Source organism: Anolis sagrei, chromosome 2, assembly GCF_037176765.1.
Source record: "Anolis sagrei isolate rAnoSag1 chromosome 2, rAnoSag1.mat, whole genome shotgun sequence".
Lineage (NCBI taxonomy): Eukaryota > Metazoa > Chordata > Lepidosauria > Squamata > Dactyloidae > Anolis > Anolis sagrei.
In genome coordinates this window covers 65,246,523-65,268,270 of record NC_090022.1, presented here as the reverse complement: position 1 = coordinate 65,268,270, position 21,748 = coordinate 65,246,523, and the positions used below count along the sequence as shown (strand labels likewise).

General features: G+C 39.2%; 1 protein-coding gene across 2 annotated transcripts in view; it reads left to right on the top strand.

Annotated features, from left to right (window-relative positions):
* ATG7 (autophagy related 7) overlaps positions 1-21,748 on the top strand; it is a 121,815-nt gene that overhangs the window by 33,546 nt on the left and 66,521 nt on the right. For both annotated transcript variants that reach the window (XM_060765938.2, XM_060765937.2), the window contains exon 16: positions 5,105-5,185. In XM_060765938.2, the coding sequence (XP_060621921.2) occupies positions 5,105-5,185 (81 nt within the window). The remainder of the gene's footprint in view (positions 1-5,104; positions 5,186-21,748) is intronic.

Here is a 21,748-nt window from a genome sequence, read left to right as displayed (position 1 = left end):
ACCTGGGTGCTTAAACATAGTTTCCTAATCCATGCTAACTGGGAAGAGGGACTTGCAAACAAGTTTGAAACAAAATCTAGCTTGTTTGGCAGAACCTAAACACAGTTTCCCATTAGTTTCATATGAGACAGAATCTTCTAAGCATGTCTAATATGAAGGGAAGAGTCAATTTGGAGCAAAAGGACTTTATGCACCTGCACACTGCCTATGTATGTCCTAGTGTCCTAGGCAGGATTTAATATTGAAATGTACCGTATAGCTGCAGTGGCACAGCAGGATAAACTACTAAGCTGCAGACTTGCTGACTGGAAGGTCAGCGGTTTGAACCTGCAGAATGGGGTGAGCTCCCATTGTTAGCCCCAGCGTCTGCCAACCTAGTAGTTCAAAAACATGTAAATGTGAGTAGATCAATAGGTACCGCTTCAGCAGAAAGGAAACAGCACTCCATTTAATCATGCTGGCCACATGATCTTGGAGATAATGCCGTCTCTTTTGCTTAGAAATGGAGATGAGCACCACCCCACAGAGTCAGACACGACTAGACTTAATGTTAAGGGAAACTTTTACCTTTACTTACTGTATATACAGATGTGACCATAGTAACCTTCCTGTGATACAGACACTTGAACAGAGACTCTTAATGTTAAATAGAAGATTGTTATTGAGTATCTATGTAAATTTCTCACAGAAAAACTGGACAAATGTTCAGCAGCAACAAACTGAAAATTCAAATTGATACTTGACTACCCCATTCACCGATTATAGTTTAGATTTAGTACTGATTGCAAAGCCAGTTTTAGATTCAGTCCAGAGTTGCCCTTCTGTGAGTAGAAACTATTTTCTGCATTCTTTTTCTGACTTTACACATATTTCTTGTTCAAGAAAAGGAAATCCTGATATGTGCTTTTTTGTGTGTGCCATGTGTTGCACTCTCCTCTTGAGCAAAGTGTCTAGATGTGTTGTTGCACAGTCATGCATGTTGTGTCCAAATTCAGGCTAGCACAAACCCCACACAACTATTTACAGAGTGAGGCTACTCTTCTGCCTCTCTGTTCTTTGGTTCTAATCCATTGCATTAATAATACACTAATTATCCCATATGTAAACTTATGTTTTTTCACAAGACTTGTGGTTGGCTTTAGATACTTGGGTTCCTAACTCTTAGTGAATCCAGTCCCCGTTAAGCAATTGAGCCACTCGCATTCAGTGAAAGAAGAACTCACAGTAAAGGACATAACCTTTTACTCTTTCAACTAGGAAATGGATTGAGATTAATCAGGCCAATTTTCCTCTCAAAATATATATTACACAGAGGGATGAAAAATCTTGTCAGTTTTTGTTGCAAGAGTCACTTGCACAATAGTGCTCAATAAAATTATAAGATGTCATCCTATATGGTCAGGATGTTTTTTCCTCCTTTATATCAACAAATGGTTTCCTGCTGGCTAAGAATATGTAATTCTATCCCAGTTCTATTTGCAGATAGCATATCCGTTCAGAATTAAAAGAGGGTGATCCCTTTGGTTCAGAATGTTTTGTTTTTCTTGCTTTTTTCAATTAGGGGAAATATAAATGGTACCCACAGCTAATCAGCTCCATCTCTTTTGCACTCAATTCTCTCTCGCCTAATCCAAGTCCTTAGCTTTATTTTCTTTGTGTTTTAAGGCCCTTTTGCAGTGCCACAGTCTTCTCAGTATCTGAAGGCTCAACAAGTTTCAGGGTCAGGTTAGGTACAAATGCATAGAGGTTTACTGAATGAAATATTTTTATTTGTTTTCCTCAGTTACAGAAGTGTCTGGTATTTTAATTTTTGGGCCTTTCTTCTTGTGTGATTCTATTGAAATTTCTGTATATATTGTAGTAGGCACCTAAGCCTTAAAATGCCTGCTGTTGCAGTTCACTGAAGGGAGCAGAAGAAGAACAGTGAGACTTGCAGAAGCACAAGCAGACTGCAGATGCATTCATGACTTGTAGATTTTTCTGTCATAAAGCTGCAATCTTCTGCACAGTTAGTAAAAAGCGCAAGCAGATTGCAGATACATTAGTTAGTAAAAGCAATGCCCATTGATCTAAATGGGATTTCCTTCTGGATGAGCACACTCTGGGAAGTGTGCTCATCCAATCTATTTTCTGTAGATTGGTTGTTCCAGTAGTTTTAGTGGAAGGAGTAGTGCTTATATGGGATTAGATTGGTCACTTAATCCTTTTCTTGCCATCATACCTATCTTGCATCTCTTGCACACTACACAATTACAGCATTTTGATGCCACTTCAACTGCGTTGGCTGCATCCTATAGAATTCTGGGTTTTGTTGTTTCATTGTTCGTTTAGAATTCTATGCCAAACAAGATCTAGGGTCTCACCAGGCTTTAAATCCCAGAATTCCATGGATCGTAGCTGTGGCAACTGAAGTGGTTTTAAAGTGCAATAATTGTTCAGTGTGCACAAGGCTTGATTTTCTTCAATGTCTCAATATCAGGTTGAGCCAACTATTCCTGGCTCAAAGCGTTTGCTTTATAATGTGGATGATGAACTTGGTTTCGTTGAATGGATGTGGTCTGCAGAGTCACTATGCAACTTGCTGCTCTGCTCTGCTCTGCTCTGCTCTGGGGGTTTCACTCCTCTCTGTGGCCCTTTCCCCCCACTGCAGGGCTATAGCCTCAACTCAGCAAATACATAGAGGTGAATTTTCTTTCCCTGTGATTCCTCCCTGTCCAGCTGAGCAGCAAAGAACCTTCCCTTGGTAACCTTCACATTACATGGAAATATTGTTTCGTTTTGTTTTTTTCTATTAAAGCACTAGCATCTTTCTTACTGAACAGCATGGAAACAGACTTGAACAAGAGAGGACTCTTTTCCCCATGAGCAGGAAGCTCTCTTTGTGAGTGCAATATGCCCTGTGTATATGGATGGAGAAACAAGGCGTGTCCAACAGATGGCCATTCATTCGCTGTTAAAAACGCTGAGGCCATGTATTGCACTGTCAAACAGTTTTAACAATCAGGAAGCACTTTCTAATATTTAGGTGGAAATTCTCTTTCTATAGTTTGTATCCATTGCCCTGTGTCCTAGGGGCATTTTTGGAATTTTTATCATTTGTTTTTAGCTTTGATTTTATGTTAAGATGTATATTTTAAGATGATGTGAGCCACCTTGAGTCCACCTGGAGAAAGGCAGCATAGAAATCTCCTAAATAATAATAATAAAATAACAGGGTGCATCTACACTGTAGAATGAATGTATTTTGACACCACCTAACTGTCATGGCTCAATGCTGTGGAATTATAGGAACTGTAGTTTCTCTGCCAAAGAGTGCTGGAGCCTCACCAAACTACAAGTACCCAGACTGCATAGCATTGGAGTCAGGCATGTAGGGGGGGGGGAGCTTTGGGGGCTTCAGCTCCCCTCCCCCAAAATTCTCATGGTGGTCTGCGAAAAGGCCTTACTGGTACATTATTTAGACTGTTATGTTTATTCATATCATGATATGATCACCATGCTCAATATATCTCATATGCATGGGAGTATTGGGGTAACGATACAAAAGCTTTGCTAGGGTAGACCCTCTTTCACTCAGACTCAGCCCCCCCCCCCGAATCAAACTCACCTCCCCCCCCCCCCCGAATCAAAATCCTGGCTACGGGCCTGATTGGAGTGGTTTAAAAATGCATTCATTCTGCAGTGTAGATGCAGCCTTGGTCGTAAGCAACGCAATATAAGCTCGCTCTATCTTCAGTAAGACATTCTTTCAAATATTTGAAGATGGCTAACATGTTTCAATCTTTTCTCCAGGCTAAATATATCCAGTGGCCTAATCCACTCCTCTCCTGACCCTTTATCATTTTGGTTGCCATCCGCTGGACATATTCCAGTTTGTCAATATCCTTCTTGAATTGTAGATTAATAGTCCTTCACATAACAAAACAAAAATGAGCTACACTTAAGAGACCAAATGTAACAGGGTTGTTACATTACTGGTACTGCTGCTCTGTCCATTCATAATGAAAGAGAAGTACTAAAAAAAAGGATCTGCTTTATTGACCCATGCTATCAGATTACCTTCACCTCCCCAGGTGTTACCAAAGTAGGAAGTCTGTAAATTTTGTATGTACATAAGAACATTCCTTTACTATGTCAGACAATAGGAAGGTGTGCATCCTTTTCACCTAATAATTATTTGCTATACAACATGATTTTTAAAAATTGTGTTAGAAGAGACTTGAGAAACTGCAAGTCGCTTCTGGTGTGAGGGAATTGGCTGTCTGCAAGGGCATTGCCAGGGGACACCTGGATGTTTTACCATCCTTTGGAAGGCTTCTCTCATGTCCCCACATGGGTAGCTGAAACTGACAGACGGGAGCTCACCCGGTTTCACAGATTTTAACCACCAACCTTCAGGTCAGCAGTTCAGACGGCACAAGGGTTTGTACCACCAGGAGGGAACATGAATATTTAATAGTACTTTCCCCTTATTCTGCTTTCAGTTTGTTTTTTCTCCCCTCTTTTTATTGTTACTTGTTGCAGTCATTAAGTTTGAACTCCAGATGGCACTGTGTTCCCATCTGTTGTCAAACTCATGTTGAATATCCCATATCAGAAATGCTGGGTTCTAAAAGTCTTTTGTGTTTCAGAAATGTTTTGGATTTTTTTGATAATAAGGCATATTTACAATATGACCCAAGACTGAACACGAAACTCCTTTATCTTTCATATAGATCTTATAGGCTGAAGATAATTTATGCTACGTTTTAATAATTTGGTATATTAAGCAAGCTTTGTATTCATTGAACTATCAGAAAGCAAAAATGTCAATATTTGAGTCATCCATGTGGAAAAATTTGGATATTGAAGTATTTTGCATTTTGGAATTCCAGATAAGGGATGCTCAGCCTGTAATACTGCTTATTAATCATCATACCTGTAACCAAAATGCACAGGCGACCTACTCTATTTCTGCAGAAAGGTCTATTGAAGCCCATGTGCTTTCATCACTGAGAGGAGACATACTAACTGCTCTTTCTTCAACAGGAGGTGCTTGTCAAAACTTTAGTGAATACAATATTATTGGTAACATAATATTGCTGAATATCTTTTTATTTTACAGATTCGAGGCTTCTTATCAAGATTTGACAATGTCCTTCCGGTCAGCCTGGCTTTTGACAAGTGCACTGCCTGTTCTCCCAAAGTAAGTAAAAGAGCCAGTAAAGTGTATTGCCACACAGAATTCCTTTTAATATTTCTATTTATTTCAGTGGGATGGAGGGAGGTTAAATATATTATTTTAAGTTCAAGGAAAGACGTTTTCTTATATTTTCAGGTGATAATTTCCACTTAGTACTCAGTAATATCTTTCCAAATAAGCCTTGTTTTGCGATGTGATCTTAAATAGATTTCTTGCGAAGATGTCGGATTGCCAAATAAACTAATCTTGCATGCTAAAAGAGCACAGATAAGATACCAGTCAACAGGATTGGATCTGCCATTTTAAATTTATTGCCTTGAATTAAAAAAACACATCAAAAACTTTAAATTAAATTTCTGTTGTTACTGGAATATCTTGAAAGATACCATCACCCCAGAAGCTCCAATACCACCATCTCAAGCCTTCACTCTGGTACTGAGAGAGTTCCCCCACTTTTGACTCCTGTGATTACAATGAATTGACCAGTTGAATGCTAGCAGATGAGTAGTTCTGACTCCTTATTTACCTCTTCCCTCATACTTGGGGTTGGGTTGATTGCACATTTTTTCAAAGAAAATGCTTGTTTTAGTAGCAGTGAAATATCCATTTCTTTTCCATGATCACCTGCACAAGTGTCTGCTTTTTTTCTCCTTTTACTTTTGCTTTCCTGTCTTCATTCCTTCCTTTACTAAATTGACACATATTTGTTAAGAGAGGGAGCTGCTACACACACACATTTCTCCTCTTCCTTATTGAGGGGCAAACTGCACATGCTTTCAAACCAGTATAATTATGCAAATAAGAACATTTAATTAATTTAATAGACCTTTTTTGCAATTTCTGGTTGCCCTGAAGTTTGATATTTGGCATAGATAGATGCCTTTATAAGTGCTCTATGTCTTAGTTAAAAGCCTTCTGTCATTGATCTTGTTCTGCTTATGATACTATTTACAAAACAGGTTTTGATGAGTCTGAATAAATTTACAGATATATATTCCCATTCATAGTTGGCGATGCACACTTTTGCCTTTCTGTAGCATTTTGTGTGAGATAACTCAGTTCATGTTGAAGCAGTCAGTGGACTGAAACATATCAGTTTAAATGCTGAGTAGATCTGACTCATAATTTGGCTCGTGTAAAAGCTATTAATTCCGTCATGTCAAGAGATCCATTGTATGAATTTCCATTCCATTTCTACTCAAGAAAAACTACCACATCCTTTTATATACCACTAAATAATCTATTTTAGGATGTAAGGAGAAATAAGAGAAGGCTTGTGAAAACATAGAGCTTTCATGGAATGCCATTAAGTCTTATTAATGGAGCAGGTGTATTGTGTTAGGACTACCAGAACCTTCTGAAGAACATTTGAGCACTTACTACAGTTTGTGACAAAGTTGATCACATCTGGAAATTAGTTTATTTTATTTTAGTTTATTAAAGGCAAAGTGTCACAGAGATGTTTATCTCTATTTTTGCATCCTTAATTTTCTTAATCCTTAAGGGCTAATATGTTTCTTTTGAGGTGTGTTGGGGGTGGAGGAAGCATTGCCACACTTTATGATGCCATATTGAGATTAGAATGTGAGCTGTGAACCAGGAAGCTGCAGGTTCAGTTTTTACCCATCACATCCATTTACTTATGTGGAGTTAGACATTCACTGATTACAAGATGTGGCTATGGTCCCCAAGTTAGATGGTTTCAAAAAGTGATGAGGAATATCCATGGAAGATAAAGCCTTCAATGGCTGCTAGTCATTATAGTTTTATGGCTGAGACCTGTTTTGAATTTGGCTCAAATTCTGACTTGGATCAGTCTGGTTTGACAGATGTCCAACCTGGCTTGGATTTTAACTTATTTGTTAATTATTTGTGTTTAGAGAAATGCATGTGCCAGATAAACTATTTGCAAAAATTGCAAAGTTCACCTGGAGCACTTCCTATAAGGGAAACACTGGGGCATAAAGAGGCAGAAGGAGGAGAGGGTGTATAATTCTTGACTGAAAGCTGTATCTTTGAGTAGATTGCTTTTATCATTGTGCTCACATCTTAATTCTTTATGGTAGGAATTTTGCAGCATTATATTGCAGGTATGTTCCAGTAATCAATATTGTCTATTTGTTCTAGAAACAGGAATGCTAAAAGAGTTTTTGTGTGAAGTCTTAGGGACCTGGGAAATATAGAAAAAAACATCAACAAACAACAAGCCTCAAGTTGTTGCTCATCTTTAGCACTTGTCTTTTGCATATTTCTAGGCCACCTCTATACTTTGTGCCATTTCTATAGAAATGGCCAAATATAATTGAAGAGTGAAGAGGAAAGTGAATGATCCCCATTCCCAATTTAAATTCTTGATGTAACTCTCCAATGTTTTGAGGGTTCTTACCAGAGTCAATCCTATATTGCATGTTGTTTTCATAACAGTTGCCCACCATAAACATAAGGGAATGGGTATATTCTTTTTTGGAGTTCCCGAAACAGTAAAGAATCCACTTGCACGTGTAATATGGCAAGCCTGATTCTCTTTAGGGCCAATTCATCCTGTCCCCTTCCTCCTCTTTCATCTCTTCCTTTTCTTTCTCTTCTTGTTTATACCTCACCTTATCATCAAACCTGGGACTATATGGGAGAAAAAGTGGTGTATAAATTATATAAATAAACACTTTGCAGATTTTGCACATTTAAAAAGCATACAAACATAGAATAAAACTGTTGTAATATGAAAATAATGTAAAATATACCATTTAACATATTTTCATTTCTCAATTTCTTGAATTTTTAAAAGTTTCTTCAAATTACAAAAAGAAATAAAAAGAACGATGTCAGTCAGTGATTTCCAAGAAGAAAAACAAAATTGAAAGATAAGTAACACAAACATCTCTGCACTTACTGTGCTTAGGTGGGTTGCGGACCTGTTATATCTAAAATTATTATGGAATTCTGAGAAACAGCAAAAAAGTTACTTCCATTGTTTTTCTCTAATAGTCAGTGAGAATAACTATTATCTGGATTTCTAAATTGAGATTCAATAGACCAGCATTGAACGGTGTGTCTTTTGAATTATTTAAAGCCAAAGTGGGTTATTTACTGAGTTGGCATACAAACTGGATGTTACTGTACAGTGTACACATTTAATAATAATAATAATCATCATCATCATCATCATCTTTATTATATCCCACCGCAATCTCCCCAAAGGGACCCAGGGCAGCTTACAAAGCACTCAGGGTACAGTATATACATAAAGTGGTACATAAATATTTATTTATTATTTATTTGCTTCATTTCTATACCGTATTTTTCAGCCCTTAACAGGCGACTCAATGCGGTAAATATAAAACAATAACACATAAAATTATAACAACCATTACACTTACTGTATATATTATTTATTTACCATATTTATACCCTGCCCTTCTCAACCCCAAAGGGGACTCAAGGCAGCTTTACACATAGGCAACTATTCAATGCCTTAAAACAATGTACAATTAAAATTAACATTTTAAGATAGAATTTAAAACACATTATAATATAAAAACACTACATTCATTCTTAACCACGCTATCCGCAATCATAATCCGAGTCATTCCAGTGGTCATCACACATAATTCCATATCCATCTATTGCACTAATTTTTCCCCCCAAGGCTTGACCCCAAAGTCACATTTTCACTCTTTTTTGCAAGGTCAGGAGGGAGGAGAGCTGAACTGATATCTAATATTACTCTTTCTATGATCTCAGGCAACAACGGCATGGAATCCCTCTATCATAAAGGATCTAGCTATTTTGCCTTAAGATGTTCATTATTACATTGATAGATTTAAAGAGGGATTACAAAAACAATTTAAGACTTATGCTCCTGTATATCAATTCCTGGGGTAAACATTTATGTTCTGTTTCTGGGCTTCCTGTAGGCAGCTGGTTGACCAATAAAGAAACGAGGATGATAGAGAACATACGCCTTTGTTGTGATCTAGCATGATTCTTTAAGCCACTGGTGTCAAATTTGTGGCCCTCCAGATGTTTTGGTCTTCAGCTCCCAGAATTCCTGGCCATTGGACAAGCTGGCTAGGGCTTCTGGGAGTTGGAGGCTCAAATGCCTGTAGGTCCACAAGTTTGACACCTCTGCTTTAAGCACTGTTAAATCGGAAGAAATCCGATAGTCCTCTTCTTCCAACTCAACCAGATAATGTAAACACTGGTTATTTATTTATTTATGATATTTCTATCCCACCTTTCTCAAGCCCGAAGGCGACTCAAGGCAGTGGTTATGACCTATCTCATAGGATCTTTACATTAATTATTGCAGTTATGTGTCTTCAACCTGCCTGCTATGTATGGTGATGTTATCAGAAGGTTTTCATGACAACATTTATTCAAAGGAGATTTGCTATTGCCTTTCTCAAAAGCTCAGAGAGTGTGACTTGCCCAGGGTCTCCCAGTGGTTTTCCATGGCTGAGTAGACATTTAACTCCTGGTGCTGCATAGTCCTAGTCACACTCAAACCACTACACCATGCTGGTATCATGTTACTCAGAGACATATTCTGCATGCTCAAACTTCACTACTGAAACAATAGGCATGTTCAGTTTTCATATTCATTCCTCTCCTCAAAATGCAGAAATAAGACACTGATGGTGCATTAGTGTAAAGTATCTTGGGGAAAATGGGATGGGGAGAGATGCGTTAGGAAACAATTTCCTCATTGTGGTCATTTTAAGAGTACTGTTTAAAATAAACAGGTTTGATGATTTAATAAAATCTGACTTGGGTTTTAACAGCTGTGCTATTCCCATACCGATCACTTTTCATGTGGTGAGAATATTAAATTACTTTTGTGCTGAAAAGGTTGCTTCAAGGGTACTTGTATTTCCTTACAGAAGAAACATGACATTTGTTTACATGCTTAGCTCAAGCTTTGAGTGTAAAAATATGCTCTGTTTTGTATTATTGAGATTTCTGATGTGAATGACAAATCCAATTACCTGCTTACCTTGGTTTGTTTCTCTCCCCAACCCCAACAGTGCATTCACTTGATATAATTTCACCATCAGCATTTCTTAAAAGTTCCTTGGTCCTTTTAAAAAACATCCAACGGTATATCCACACTGTGCAATAGCAACAGTCTTATCCCACTTTAACCATTCATTCTGGGAAATCTTGGGATATGTAGTTTTGTTGAACTGTTTATTCTCCGCTAAAGTTCCTCCCCACTCAGCTAGAGTTGCTAGCAGAGAATTCTTAGCAATTAAACAAATTGCAAATCCCAGGATGCCATAGAACAGAGCCTGAGCAGTTTATGATGTAACAGATTGCTTTCCTGTACAGTGTATACTGTATATACTTTTAGATACATTCTTTATAGTCTCAGTTTTGAAAGAGAAATATGCAGTCAGTCTGAGTGGAAAACAGAAGATCATTCTGTGAGAAGGATTTGGATAACATTATGCCAACTTTCTTGGTTAGTAATACTAACTTCCTTAGCGTATTTCTTTCAAAGGTTTCTTTAGCCTCAGCTGATGCTACGTTTTGAGTTTCGTTGATGTTAAACTTAAATAACTTACATCTGACTGTGGTTATCATCACATGTTTAGTTCAGCCTGGGATGCAGGGAGGAACTTGCACCAACCACCTGTTAAGATACATCGCCAACCCAGATATAGATACCCATTCATCGCAATAAGTATTATTGGTTAGCTTTTTCAGACGTACACACTAGCCATCAGTCAAGCATGTGCTACTTTTCTCCATTTATCTTTTTTTTCCATCTTATCCTATTGCTGTATGACTGTCCTTCCAACTCTGTCCTCTTCAAAAGAAGCCCATCACATGTACATCCTGTACAACAAAACAGTGATGTGCAGATGTGCAGACTGTTTCTCCCTTCTTCCGTCTTCATCTTTGCTGCCAGATGTATTTTCTGCTCCTTACCATCTGCCCTCTACTGCAAATCAGTGGAAATCACAACTCTCTACATATTCAGATCAGAATTACACTGTTGGCAGAAAAGGTAGATTAGTTCCTTGCTTAATTCCATCCTCGAAAAAACAAAAAAGAAAGAAAAGAAAATATAGTGTAACATAATTAATAATATCATTTCTGGCTTCTAGTTGTGTTGTTTATGAGTGAGAAATATGATAGATTACTTGTCACCTTTAATTCTGGTGCAAAGCTTGAAAAAAATAATTTTTGAAACAATGAGCATTTTAGTCCCCAAAAGTATGTCTCTGATAACTCTTATAACTAAATTAAAGATCCAGTAAATTAATACCTTGCTATTTATTAAACATTTTTATCAAATGTTAACATAAGAATTTAATTATGCATATAAGTGCACTTAAGAGAACAAAGAATGTCTATTTGTAAAAGCTATCTATTCACTCTGGTCACATCTACTAAAAGAATAAGCATATACTTTCCTGAAAAGAAACACAGATGTATTTTAAGAATCTTAATTTAGAAAGAGTTCTTAGTAAAATAATACTTGGCAGCTCTTCGCCATGTGTCATTTTGCACAGCTGAGCCATCTAACAAACAGATCCAGTTCACCAGTCTAAGTATTTAGACACTTAATCATGTAGGCAAAACTTTGTTACCAGGTAGATTTGTTAACTGAAACATTTACTACACATTAAAATGAACAAACAAAAAATAGCCAACCCTTCTTACGGCCTTTGGGTTGTTGATTGATTTGTGACCAAAGATTACTACTTGCAGAGCAATCTCATCTATTGCAATATGATTTACATTATACTCTGGTTTATTAGGAAACAGTTTTGTGCTTCGGATATGTAATTTGAATTATTAATCTCAACCGCAAGTGAACTCAGTTTTACTTCTGACCGGGAAGAACTCCTGGTTAGAGTTCCCACATGTCTAGATTTAGGGTGTCCCTTTAAAAGTAAATATCTGCATCTGTATGGTTTTTTTCCCTTTTTTTTGTTACATTGGACATTTGTTGCTTTTTATTTCATTTGCAACTGTGGTTGGTGCTTAATGTATTGTGTTCAGTAGCTTCACCAGGGCCTACTCCTGTGATGTTAGAAGGAGTCAGCACCAGATCTTGAAATTTCAGAGGCTGCAAAAGTTCTGATCTGTCTATCCTAGTTTGAAGGCAATACTTTTTTGCCTTCTCACCCTCTTGCTCCAGTGAGGAAACACCTAATATTGCCTGTGTTTTGGTTTAACTGACATTATGATTGGGCTCACAACTATTTTAAATAAGCTATAATTTAATGAAACAAGTCAAGATCAGAAATCACAGATTGATCTTATCTAATTTCACTAAACATAAAATAAAATTGTTTAAATGATTTATACAATGGTTTAAAAAAAGCCTTTGGCAACCTTGTGCCTTCCAGATGTGTTGGAATGCAACTCCCATCAGCATGGGGATAGCCATATGGTCTTTAGAGACATGTGAACAATGTTGTTGGGGACACCAGTTGCGGAATGGCTACTTCACAGTAAGATTGTTCAAAACAGGAAGCAGGCATACATGTTTGTCATCATACCATTGGAAAGGCATTATAATCTAAGGTCCAGGTTGTTCTCGTATAGGATTAACATTGTGTCTGAATCCTGCCATAGTGCCAATAACACTAAAAAATATTGAGGAGAAGTGGCCATAGGAAAGAATGTCTCTCCCAAAACAAAACATAAAGGAGCAATTCAAGTTCATAGTTCCTTCTATTTCAGGCTGTATTTTATATGGGGAAATATGACTTGTTTTGGTGCAGAGATATGTTGAAATGGTGCTGATTCAGATTTCTACTTCAATATTTCAAATTGAAAAACCATAGCTGAGAGAGAAGGACTAGCTCGATAGTAACTTTATAATCTAGTGCATTGTTAATATTACTCATTAGAGGTGAAGTTGAGACAGCTTTGGATTTCCAACTAGAAATCTCCCATAAGAGGTAGCCTTTTGGTTGAGGCAAAACTTACCTACTTAATTTGTTCCTTTACACTTAGCACCAACTAAAGCTAACACAGAATGGCAAGAAAGAACCTTGTGTTGAATTGACTTGTATGCAGATAATAACAAATAATAATGCATTTTATTTGTTATCCGCCTCCCCTAATGACTTGAGGTGGGGTACAACAAAGTAAAAACATATCACTATTCAAACAATAAAATACATATATCAAAATATACCATTGTATAAAAACATACATCAAGCATAGGATACAAAGATCAGCATACATCGGAAGTAGAATGTAAATCCAAAACTCACAATTTGAAGTTGACTGGGTAGGTCTGCCAGAAGAGATGGATCCTCAATTGGTTCTTCAGTTTTGGGGCAGCAGGGTGACTGTTGCTAGTCAGGTTCTGACAGGCTGGAGTATCACACACCACTGAGGGCTCTAGAAGCACCAGTCAGGGACACATACACCCAGTCACTGTTAAGACTGAAATAATCCATTTAGGAGACCATAGCAGTCTTAGTTCCACTTATTGACCAGGGATAGAATTGTTGATGATATCATCCATAGAACCCTCTAAGGCCTCCTAGAATCTCAAAGGATCCATTAGCCTTTCAGACCACACAATTTTAATAGATCCTCCACCTCTGCAGGGGTAGAATGTAGATGAACTATATATCAAAATATTTAAAGGCTCCATAAAAGTATACTCTTTTATAGAACAAAATAAGAATCTGAATGAGAACAAAGTCCTGGTTTTTCAGATACTTTTGGCTTAGACAATGAACATATCCAAATTTCCTGGATTTCTTCCAGTTTTCCCTACGAAGGGATGTCACTTCAATCAAAGTGGTAGTTTAAATTCTACATATAAACAAGTGACATTTGCTTCAACCAAAGAGCAATTAGAGTATTTGTCTAATTACTATAGATGTATGAAATTATGACAATTAAGCACAAAAATGGAAAAATATGTAAATACCTCTTTGACAAAGTTCTGAAAGGCATCACTAAGTAAAAGGGATTTGCTTGCTTATTATGTGCAATATTTTTCCTGGACTTTCACTGGTTTCTGTAAAAAATGTAATATTGGCAAATAAATATCTTCCTTGAATCTTTGCAAGTTAGTTCAGTGTTTCACGTACCCCCAAATCTGTCCCAGACATTCTTGATCCCTGAAGCCATCTCATTCTCCTACCACATTCCACAGTTGTTTATCCTAATATACAAAGAAACATAACAACATGGCAGTTAACTGGTGTCAAACAGCATTAATTCTGGTCGAGGTTGATGTTATTTCCCCTTTTCCTTCAGCACTAGGAAATATCCCCAAGTCATGGGTGTGTTGCACATTACAGGGATGGTGAGCTGAAGGTAATACAATAGATTACTTCCAAGGATGGTCTCTCCCCCTCCCATCCCACCTGAGTATTACTTTGACTTGTCCCCTAAATTCCAGTTGTTTTAAAGGAAGGCAATTCCCATCAACGCCTCCTTTCAATTGTAGACCTCAGCATTATCTCCCAGTAAGAACAGATTTTGGAAAGCTGTACGGGAATAAGGTAGGTGGGAAAATTCCATTCTATGAAATCAGAATTCTGTTCCTTTTAGGAAAGGGTAAGTGTGACATTGAAAGAAGTGGACAGCTAAACAGAGAATCCCATTTTAGTAAATGAGTAACACATTTCTGCTATACACTGAACTTTTTTTTTAATTTAAAAGACCATTCTTTTATCTTCCAAGAGTTTTAAAAACCTTTCAGATACATAAATTAGATTGTAATTTAGATTGTTGGCAAGCGTACAGAGGCAGAGATTACAAAAGTTAAAACCTCAATTGAAAATTTGACTTGTTTGACTTCCCCTTCTATATAAATATCTACATTTCTAATTAGGGAGCTATTTGTTACTGAGGACTGTCTTACAACAGCTTTGAAGTGGAAGATTCCTATGCCCCCCCCCTCCCCCCACACACACTTTTTAATGTAAGAACAATTCCTTTGATACATCTTTCTGTGGCATCATGTTAAACTTACATCCTCATGTTGTTAGGAATATGTAATTTAATTGTATGTAATTAACAATGGAAAAGTTTTCATTCTCAGACCATGGAACATAGAGTTAAAGTAGACTCATATTTCCTTAGAAGTCTCTGTACAGTAGACACAGTTTTATAATCTGTATGTGCATATGTTCATTTTATCTCAATTTCATAATCTGCCTGGCATAACTGATAGATTTTTTTTTTACTATTAATGATTTGGATGCTAAGGTGCATCTACAGTGCAGAACTAATGCAGTCTCGGCAGAATGCTGTGGAGTTAGATGACTTGTAATTTTTACAAGATCTTTAGTCTTTGTATTGTCAAAGGCTTTCATGGCCGGAATCACTGGGTTGTTGTAGGTTTTTGTTTTTTCCACTTCACTACCTCTGACGATGCTTGCCATAGATGCAGGCGAAACGTCAGGAGAGAATGCCTCAAACATGGCCATATAGCCTGAAAAAACCTACAACAACCCAATCTTTAGTCTTGTCTATAAAAAAAAGTGCTGTTGTTTCACCAAACCCCAACTTCCATGATTCCATGATCGTGAATTAATTGCCTTGTTAATTAATCTTTCTGTGCTGTTTGGAACACTTATCTTAATCCAGAGCTTTGTTGCAGTTTATGCTAGCAGTGCATCTACACCCTCATCTCCACAGGGATACATCCCCAAACTTTCATAAAACCAGGGGTAACAACAAAACCTATTGAAATAAAGTAATTCTGGCCAAAGAATGCCATAGAATTTCATTGGAGAGCCTAGAAAGTCCCTAGGAGGATATATTTTGCTGGACATGGGTAAATGAAATGGCTGATTGCTAGGGGTCATATAGAATTTTTGGACACAGTGGTAGATAATGGGGATCATATAGAATTTTAGGACAGTTTTAGGGGGCATGCAATTTTGCAGCCAAGTTAAAGTCTAGATCTGATGAGTACCATTCTGGGAGAATATTTATGAAACTAGTGTGTATATTGCTGTATTTCTCTACTTAAAAAAAAAGTAACTTGTTGCTTAGAATGTGTTTTCATAGCCAAAATCTATTTTTATGATTTGTGGATTCTTTTTGTAATGTGGTCTTAATCTGATTTGTGTAAATAGTCTGATTGTTTTAATTTTGGTCTTAGACAAATATTTTACATTCTAAAGACTATTCATATTTTTGTTTCCTGTTTTGTTATTTCTCCATGGATGTTTTCCCAGATAATTTAGAAACATCTTGAACCTTAATTTCACAAATGCATATGTATTCAGTGATGATACTGATCCCCCCTGCTGTTGCCAGATTTGAGGTATGATGAGTGTGCTTACAAGACTTCTCTAGTGTTTCTTTGCCAGAACTCATAAAGTCAGGGTTTCACAATAGTGTCCCAGGGGGCTGTTGGGAATCTGGCAAATGAGAAGGAAAGGGACAGCAGAAATGAATAGGGGAGAGAGATTGTGCTGTTGAAGCAACTCCCCTATGATAAAAGAAGTAAAAGTTTTAGGAAAGTCAAGAGGAGCCATGATGGATGCTAATAAAATTGTTCATAGTCTGAGAAAAAAATAGAGAAGTTTTCTTCCCTTCTTATATCCCTGGCCTCCACAACTTGGCAACAGTAAGGAGCCGAAATTAAATAAGCTAAATCTCTTTGGGCCGCAGGTAGGTTTTTAGTCCATCATTCAAGGTTAATGAAAGGGCGCCTTTCCCTCCGTGAAATGGTATGTTGCAGTCCTTTCTCTTTGCCTTTGGTTGCCTCTGTTATCTCTTTTTCCTACAGAGGAAAAAATCGTCCGCTCATTAGTGAGGGAGAAACGTAGCTTCACTATGAAGACCCCTCAACCACTTTATGGTGAAGCTATGTTTCTCCCTCACAAGTGAGGGAAATGAATGGCAAGGAGTGGGTGGTTTTTCCCATTGGAGGAAGAGAACCCAGACAACCCAGGGGAAAAGAAAAATAAATAGCAGCATAGCCAAGTTTCTCCCTCACAAGGGAACGGTGCAGAATTTCTGGTTTTGCTGTTGGATAAGAAGAAAATGACAGAGGGAAAGAGAAGGGAAGAGTGACAGAGGCAAGAACTGAGGCCCTTCTTTACCATCTCCTTCTCCCTCTAAAATGGCTAATCTAATGTTAAATTTTAACATAATCTGGAGCTCAAGATTCCAACCTTCCTGAATAAAGGTGCAATACACCTTACAATTTCATCCCCACTCTGCATTACTCCATCCTGAGTCCAACAGCCGCCGCAGGCCACGTTTCCAGCAGAGACCAGTACTTCCAGCATCCTGACTGGATCTATTAGGGTTCCTCCTCTCGATTTAGACCAAAAGCGGAAACAGAAGCCTTTAGTCAGTTCCAGTATCTCATTGTATGTAGTTGTCTAGAAACAGGGCACTGCTTAAGGTAACTTTAAAGGGGGATTGTACAAAGTCAAGCAAGATAAGGGTGAATGTATTTGCCAGTCATAATCACTGTATGCTGCAGCCAGGTTCAGAAGCATTGTACTACTGGGGAACACCATCTTTTGTTCTAATTTGCTGCATGTTACGGGTTGTCACTGGTTACTGAGAAATTAAAGCCTGGACTAGACAGGCCTTTGGTCAGACTTAAAAGACCTTTCCTTACATTCCTAGAAGAGTACTCATAAATACAATTCTTCTTAAGCTCTGTTAACATTATTGTGGTTGTTTTTGTAATTCTATTTGTTACATTTGGCTGGGTAACCAAAGGGAAAAAGAGAAAAGAACAGTGGATGAAAAAAATCAATGCCATGTCTTCATCGTTTCCAAACTTAATCTTGAGCCCAAAGGTCAACCCCAACAAATTGATTTTGCAAAATAATTTCTATGAAACGGAGGAAATGCTGACATTGGCATTTATGTGTCTATGCAAAACTTTGAGGTCTGTTCTCTTCAATAAACAAGAAAACTATTTTTGCATTCATAATGCCACAGAAATCTACTCTTCTGGTACACTCCCCCCCCCCCCTCATAACTGTCTGAATAATAGTGTAATCTTAGTAATGCTGTGGCTCTTTTCTGAGAAATATAATTGTTCCTCCATCAGCATCCTTCTATTCCTTTTGCTTAATATTTATTGCTCTTTTAGCATGCTCTTTCCCATTTTTGAAGAGGTCAGACTACCAAAAATGCATAAACTACTTTATTCATAGTTGAGTGAGCTGTTGTCGTGAAATCAATAATGCTAGACGGGCTAAATATGGGATATGTCCTAATTATTCTTTTATGACGGCAAGAGTTCACAACCCCTCAGAAGAATAGACTATGTATTGCTAAGCTTGTTTCTATGTTTCAAAATATCTTACTTCGCAATTAGTTACAAGGACAGATTGTTGTTATAAACTGCTGTAAAGTTGACTGACTTACGAATGAGAGACATCCAAGTCACCCTATCATCAACCTCTGCTCAGGTTATGCAGAATCAAGACTATGACTTTTGACTGAATCTATCCATCTGGAGTGTAGTCTTCCTCTTTTCATACTGCTTTCTACCTTACCTAATAAATCATGCCTTCTCATGGTATATCCAAAGGATGACAGCCTATGTGTATAAGGGTTATACAAAACATACATACATTTTGTGTTTAGACTTGGGTTCCATCTAAAGATATCCCATTATATACGTAAATGAAATACAGGTATTCAAAAAATCCTAAACATTTCTGACCCCAAGCATTTTGGATAAATGATATTCAACCTATATTGTTTTCCAAAATTATGAGAACCTCCTGATTTCTCCTTTTATTCTTCGTGTCCTCTGCGAAATCCACACCTATGGGTTTCCCTTCGCGCATGCGCAGAAATCCGGAACATTCTAAGTTTGATGAAATAAAAAATGATTATTTTGAGGCTCCGCCCCCCTCCTCGCCCCCTCGTATATATATCCCACCGTGTGCGGGTGAGCTCTAGTTCATTTTTCCGCGCTAATCAGGCAGCATCTCGGAACGTTCTCTCTCCATTCTACCGGCTGGGCTTGACTTAAGGACTGTTTTTACTACCTCCGTCTCCTCTCCAACCCTGACTCGGACTGGCTGACTACTCTTTTGATTACAGGCTAAGCATGTCTTCTCCTTATTTCAAAAACTGCTCGGCCTGCGGGGCTACCCTCCCCGAGGCCGATAAGCACTCCAAATGCTTACTATGCTTGGGAGAGGCTCATAATCCCCAGTCATGCGACATTTGCCTCAGCTTTACAGCTAGAGCTCGCAAAGGCAGAGATAGCCGTTTGAAAGCGCTGTTATATGAGCGCGCTTTGGCTCCTCAGGCTTCCTCTGCCCCCTCCCATTCCTCCCCAACCCAAGAGCCCCCTCAGCCTTCCTCTCCACATGCTGGAGATAGGCGAGACCCGGGCCAGGCGAGCGCTTCCTCAGTGGAGCCGCCGAGAAAAAAATCCAAGCCCTCAAAACAAGCTGCGAGGGTGACAAAAACAAAAGAGAAAGCCTCAAAGCAAAAAAAGGGACGGCAACTCACTGGCGAGCAGCCCTTGAGCCCCCCTACCCTGGAACCGATGCCCCATCTCTCCGGTTCCGTCACACAGCTTCAGGATCCCCTTCCCTCCTTGCTCCATTTGGAAGATCCTTCCTACCTTCCCCCGCTGGAGCTCCTGGATCCGCTGCAAACTGATCCTAATACGGAGCTTTCTCCTCCGCCCCTCCCTCCCTCCCAGTCATCTCCTCCTCCCTCCCCCAGCCCTCCGGATTCGCCGGTACCGAGGGAGACTCCTCCCTCGGAACAGCAAGCTTCAGCAGCGCGCGTTCCGCGCCGCCGCCAGCGCTCTCTCTCCCCTTCCCCTCATCCCTCTCCTAGCCCCCACCCTTCTAAAAGGGCCAGACACGAACAATATCATCCTTATAGCCCACAGGATTACCCTTATCACCTCTACCCTCCCCCTCCTCCTTACCCTATGTACCCCTTCTACTATCCCCCTCCCCCCAACCCCACCAGGGACTACAGTGCCCATTATCCACCCCAGTTTGGATACCCACAACCCCCACATGCAGCCCCTACAGCCACACTTTCTCATCCTCCAGAGGAACACATTGCTCCAGACCCCCCCCCAACCACTCCAAGACCCCCTCATTCAGACTCACCAAGAATCAGAGATAGTGGACTTGGAATCAACAGATGAGACTCCACTTATACATGAACCACTCCCAGACCCTGACCCTTCTCCCAAGAACTTGGAAGAATTTAAAAAATTCTCTGCCCTGCTAATAAGGCTAGCTAGGACCCTAAATCTGGCTACACCTGAACCCACAGACACTGTGGTAGACCCCTGCTTTACTTCTACTGAACAACAACAGCCCATGTCTACTGTGTTGCCCACCTTACCATTTCTACTAAAAATTTTAAAAAATACTGGAGTCGCTCCGGCTATGATCCCGGCAACTCCTAAAAGAGCAGAAAATTTATACCGTATTGATCTCTCCGCAGCTTCATGGCTTTCTAAAATGCCTAAAGCAAACTCCATTGTAACTGATGCTCAACCAAAACCTGTCCAAACTAACCAGACCTCTCCCTCTGATAAAGAGGGAAGGAAACTTGACTCCATGGCCAAGAAATTCTATTCCTCAGCATGCTTGTTTGCACGCATGGCTCATTATGGGGTTTATATGAGTGTATATCAAACCCACCTATGGAACAAAATATCACCCTACCTGGAACTGTTACCTCCAGCTGATCAGCCACTGGCTCTAGCTTTTAAGCAAGAGGCCCTACTTTTGTCATCTTTACAAAAGGATCTTGCAAGAAATACAGCAGACACTGCTGGCAAACTCATTGCAGGCTCGGTGGCCCTTCGCCGTCATGCCTGGCTAAGGGCTGCTATCCTCTCTCAATCACAACGCAACCTCATCGAAAACCTGCCTATGGACGAAGCAGGACTTTTCAACCCGGAGACTGATTCGCAACTCGAGCATTCTCATAAAATGAAACAAACGGTCTTCAAATATGACCAACAACCTCACTCTTACCAACGCCAACGATGGGGCTCATATTACTACCGCCCTCATTACTACAACAGACCTTATAACACCTCCTTCTACAGAGGACGACAGAGATCTTACACCCAGTCTACAGCCCCGAGACGGCCTCAGCTTCCTTTCAGAGGTCAGTACCGTGGTACCAGACCCTCCAATAACAATAAACGTCGTTTTTAGCACATCACTAACCATTACCACTCATCCTTCCATACACACACCACCATTCACATACTTCAATAGACTACAGCCGTTTCTTCCAGCATGGCAATCTATCACCACAGATGCCTGGGTTTTGGACATAATTGAAAGAGGATATGCGATAGAGTTTGACACATACCCACCTGTTGGAAAGGTCCTCCTTACACAACCCTCCCAGGAGATTTGGGAAGAGATACACTCGCTCCTTCAAAAGGGCGCCATATCTCCCAACCCCACACACAATACCGACACCTGCTTTTTTTCTCGATACTTCCTAATAGACAAGAGGGACGGGGGACTACGCCCCATCCTAGATCTTCGTAGGCTTAATACCTTCATCACACCACGCAAATTCCGCATGGTTACACTTCCTAACATACTACCCTTCATCCCACCGGGAGCGTGGCTAGCGACG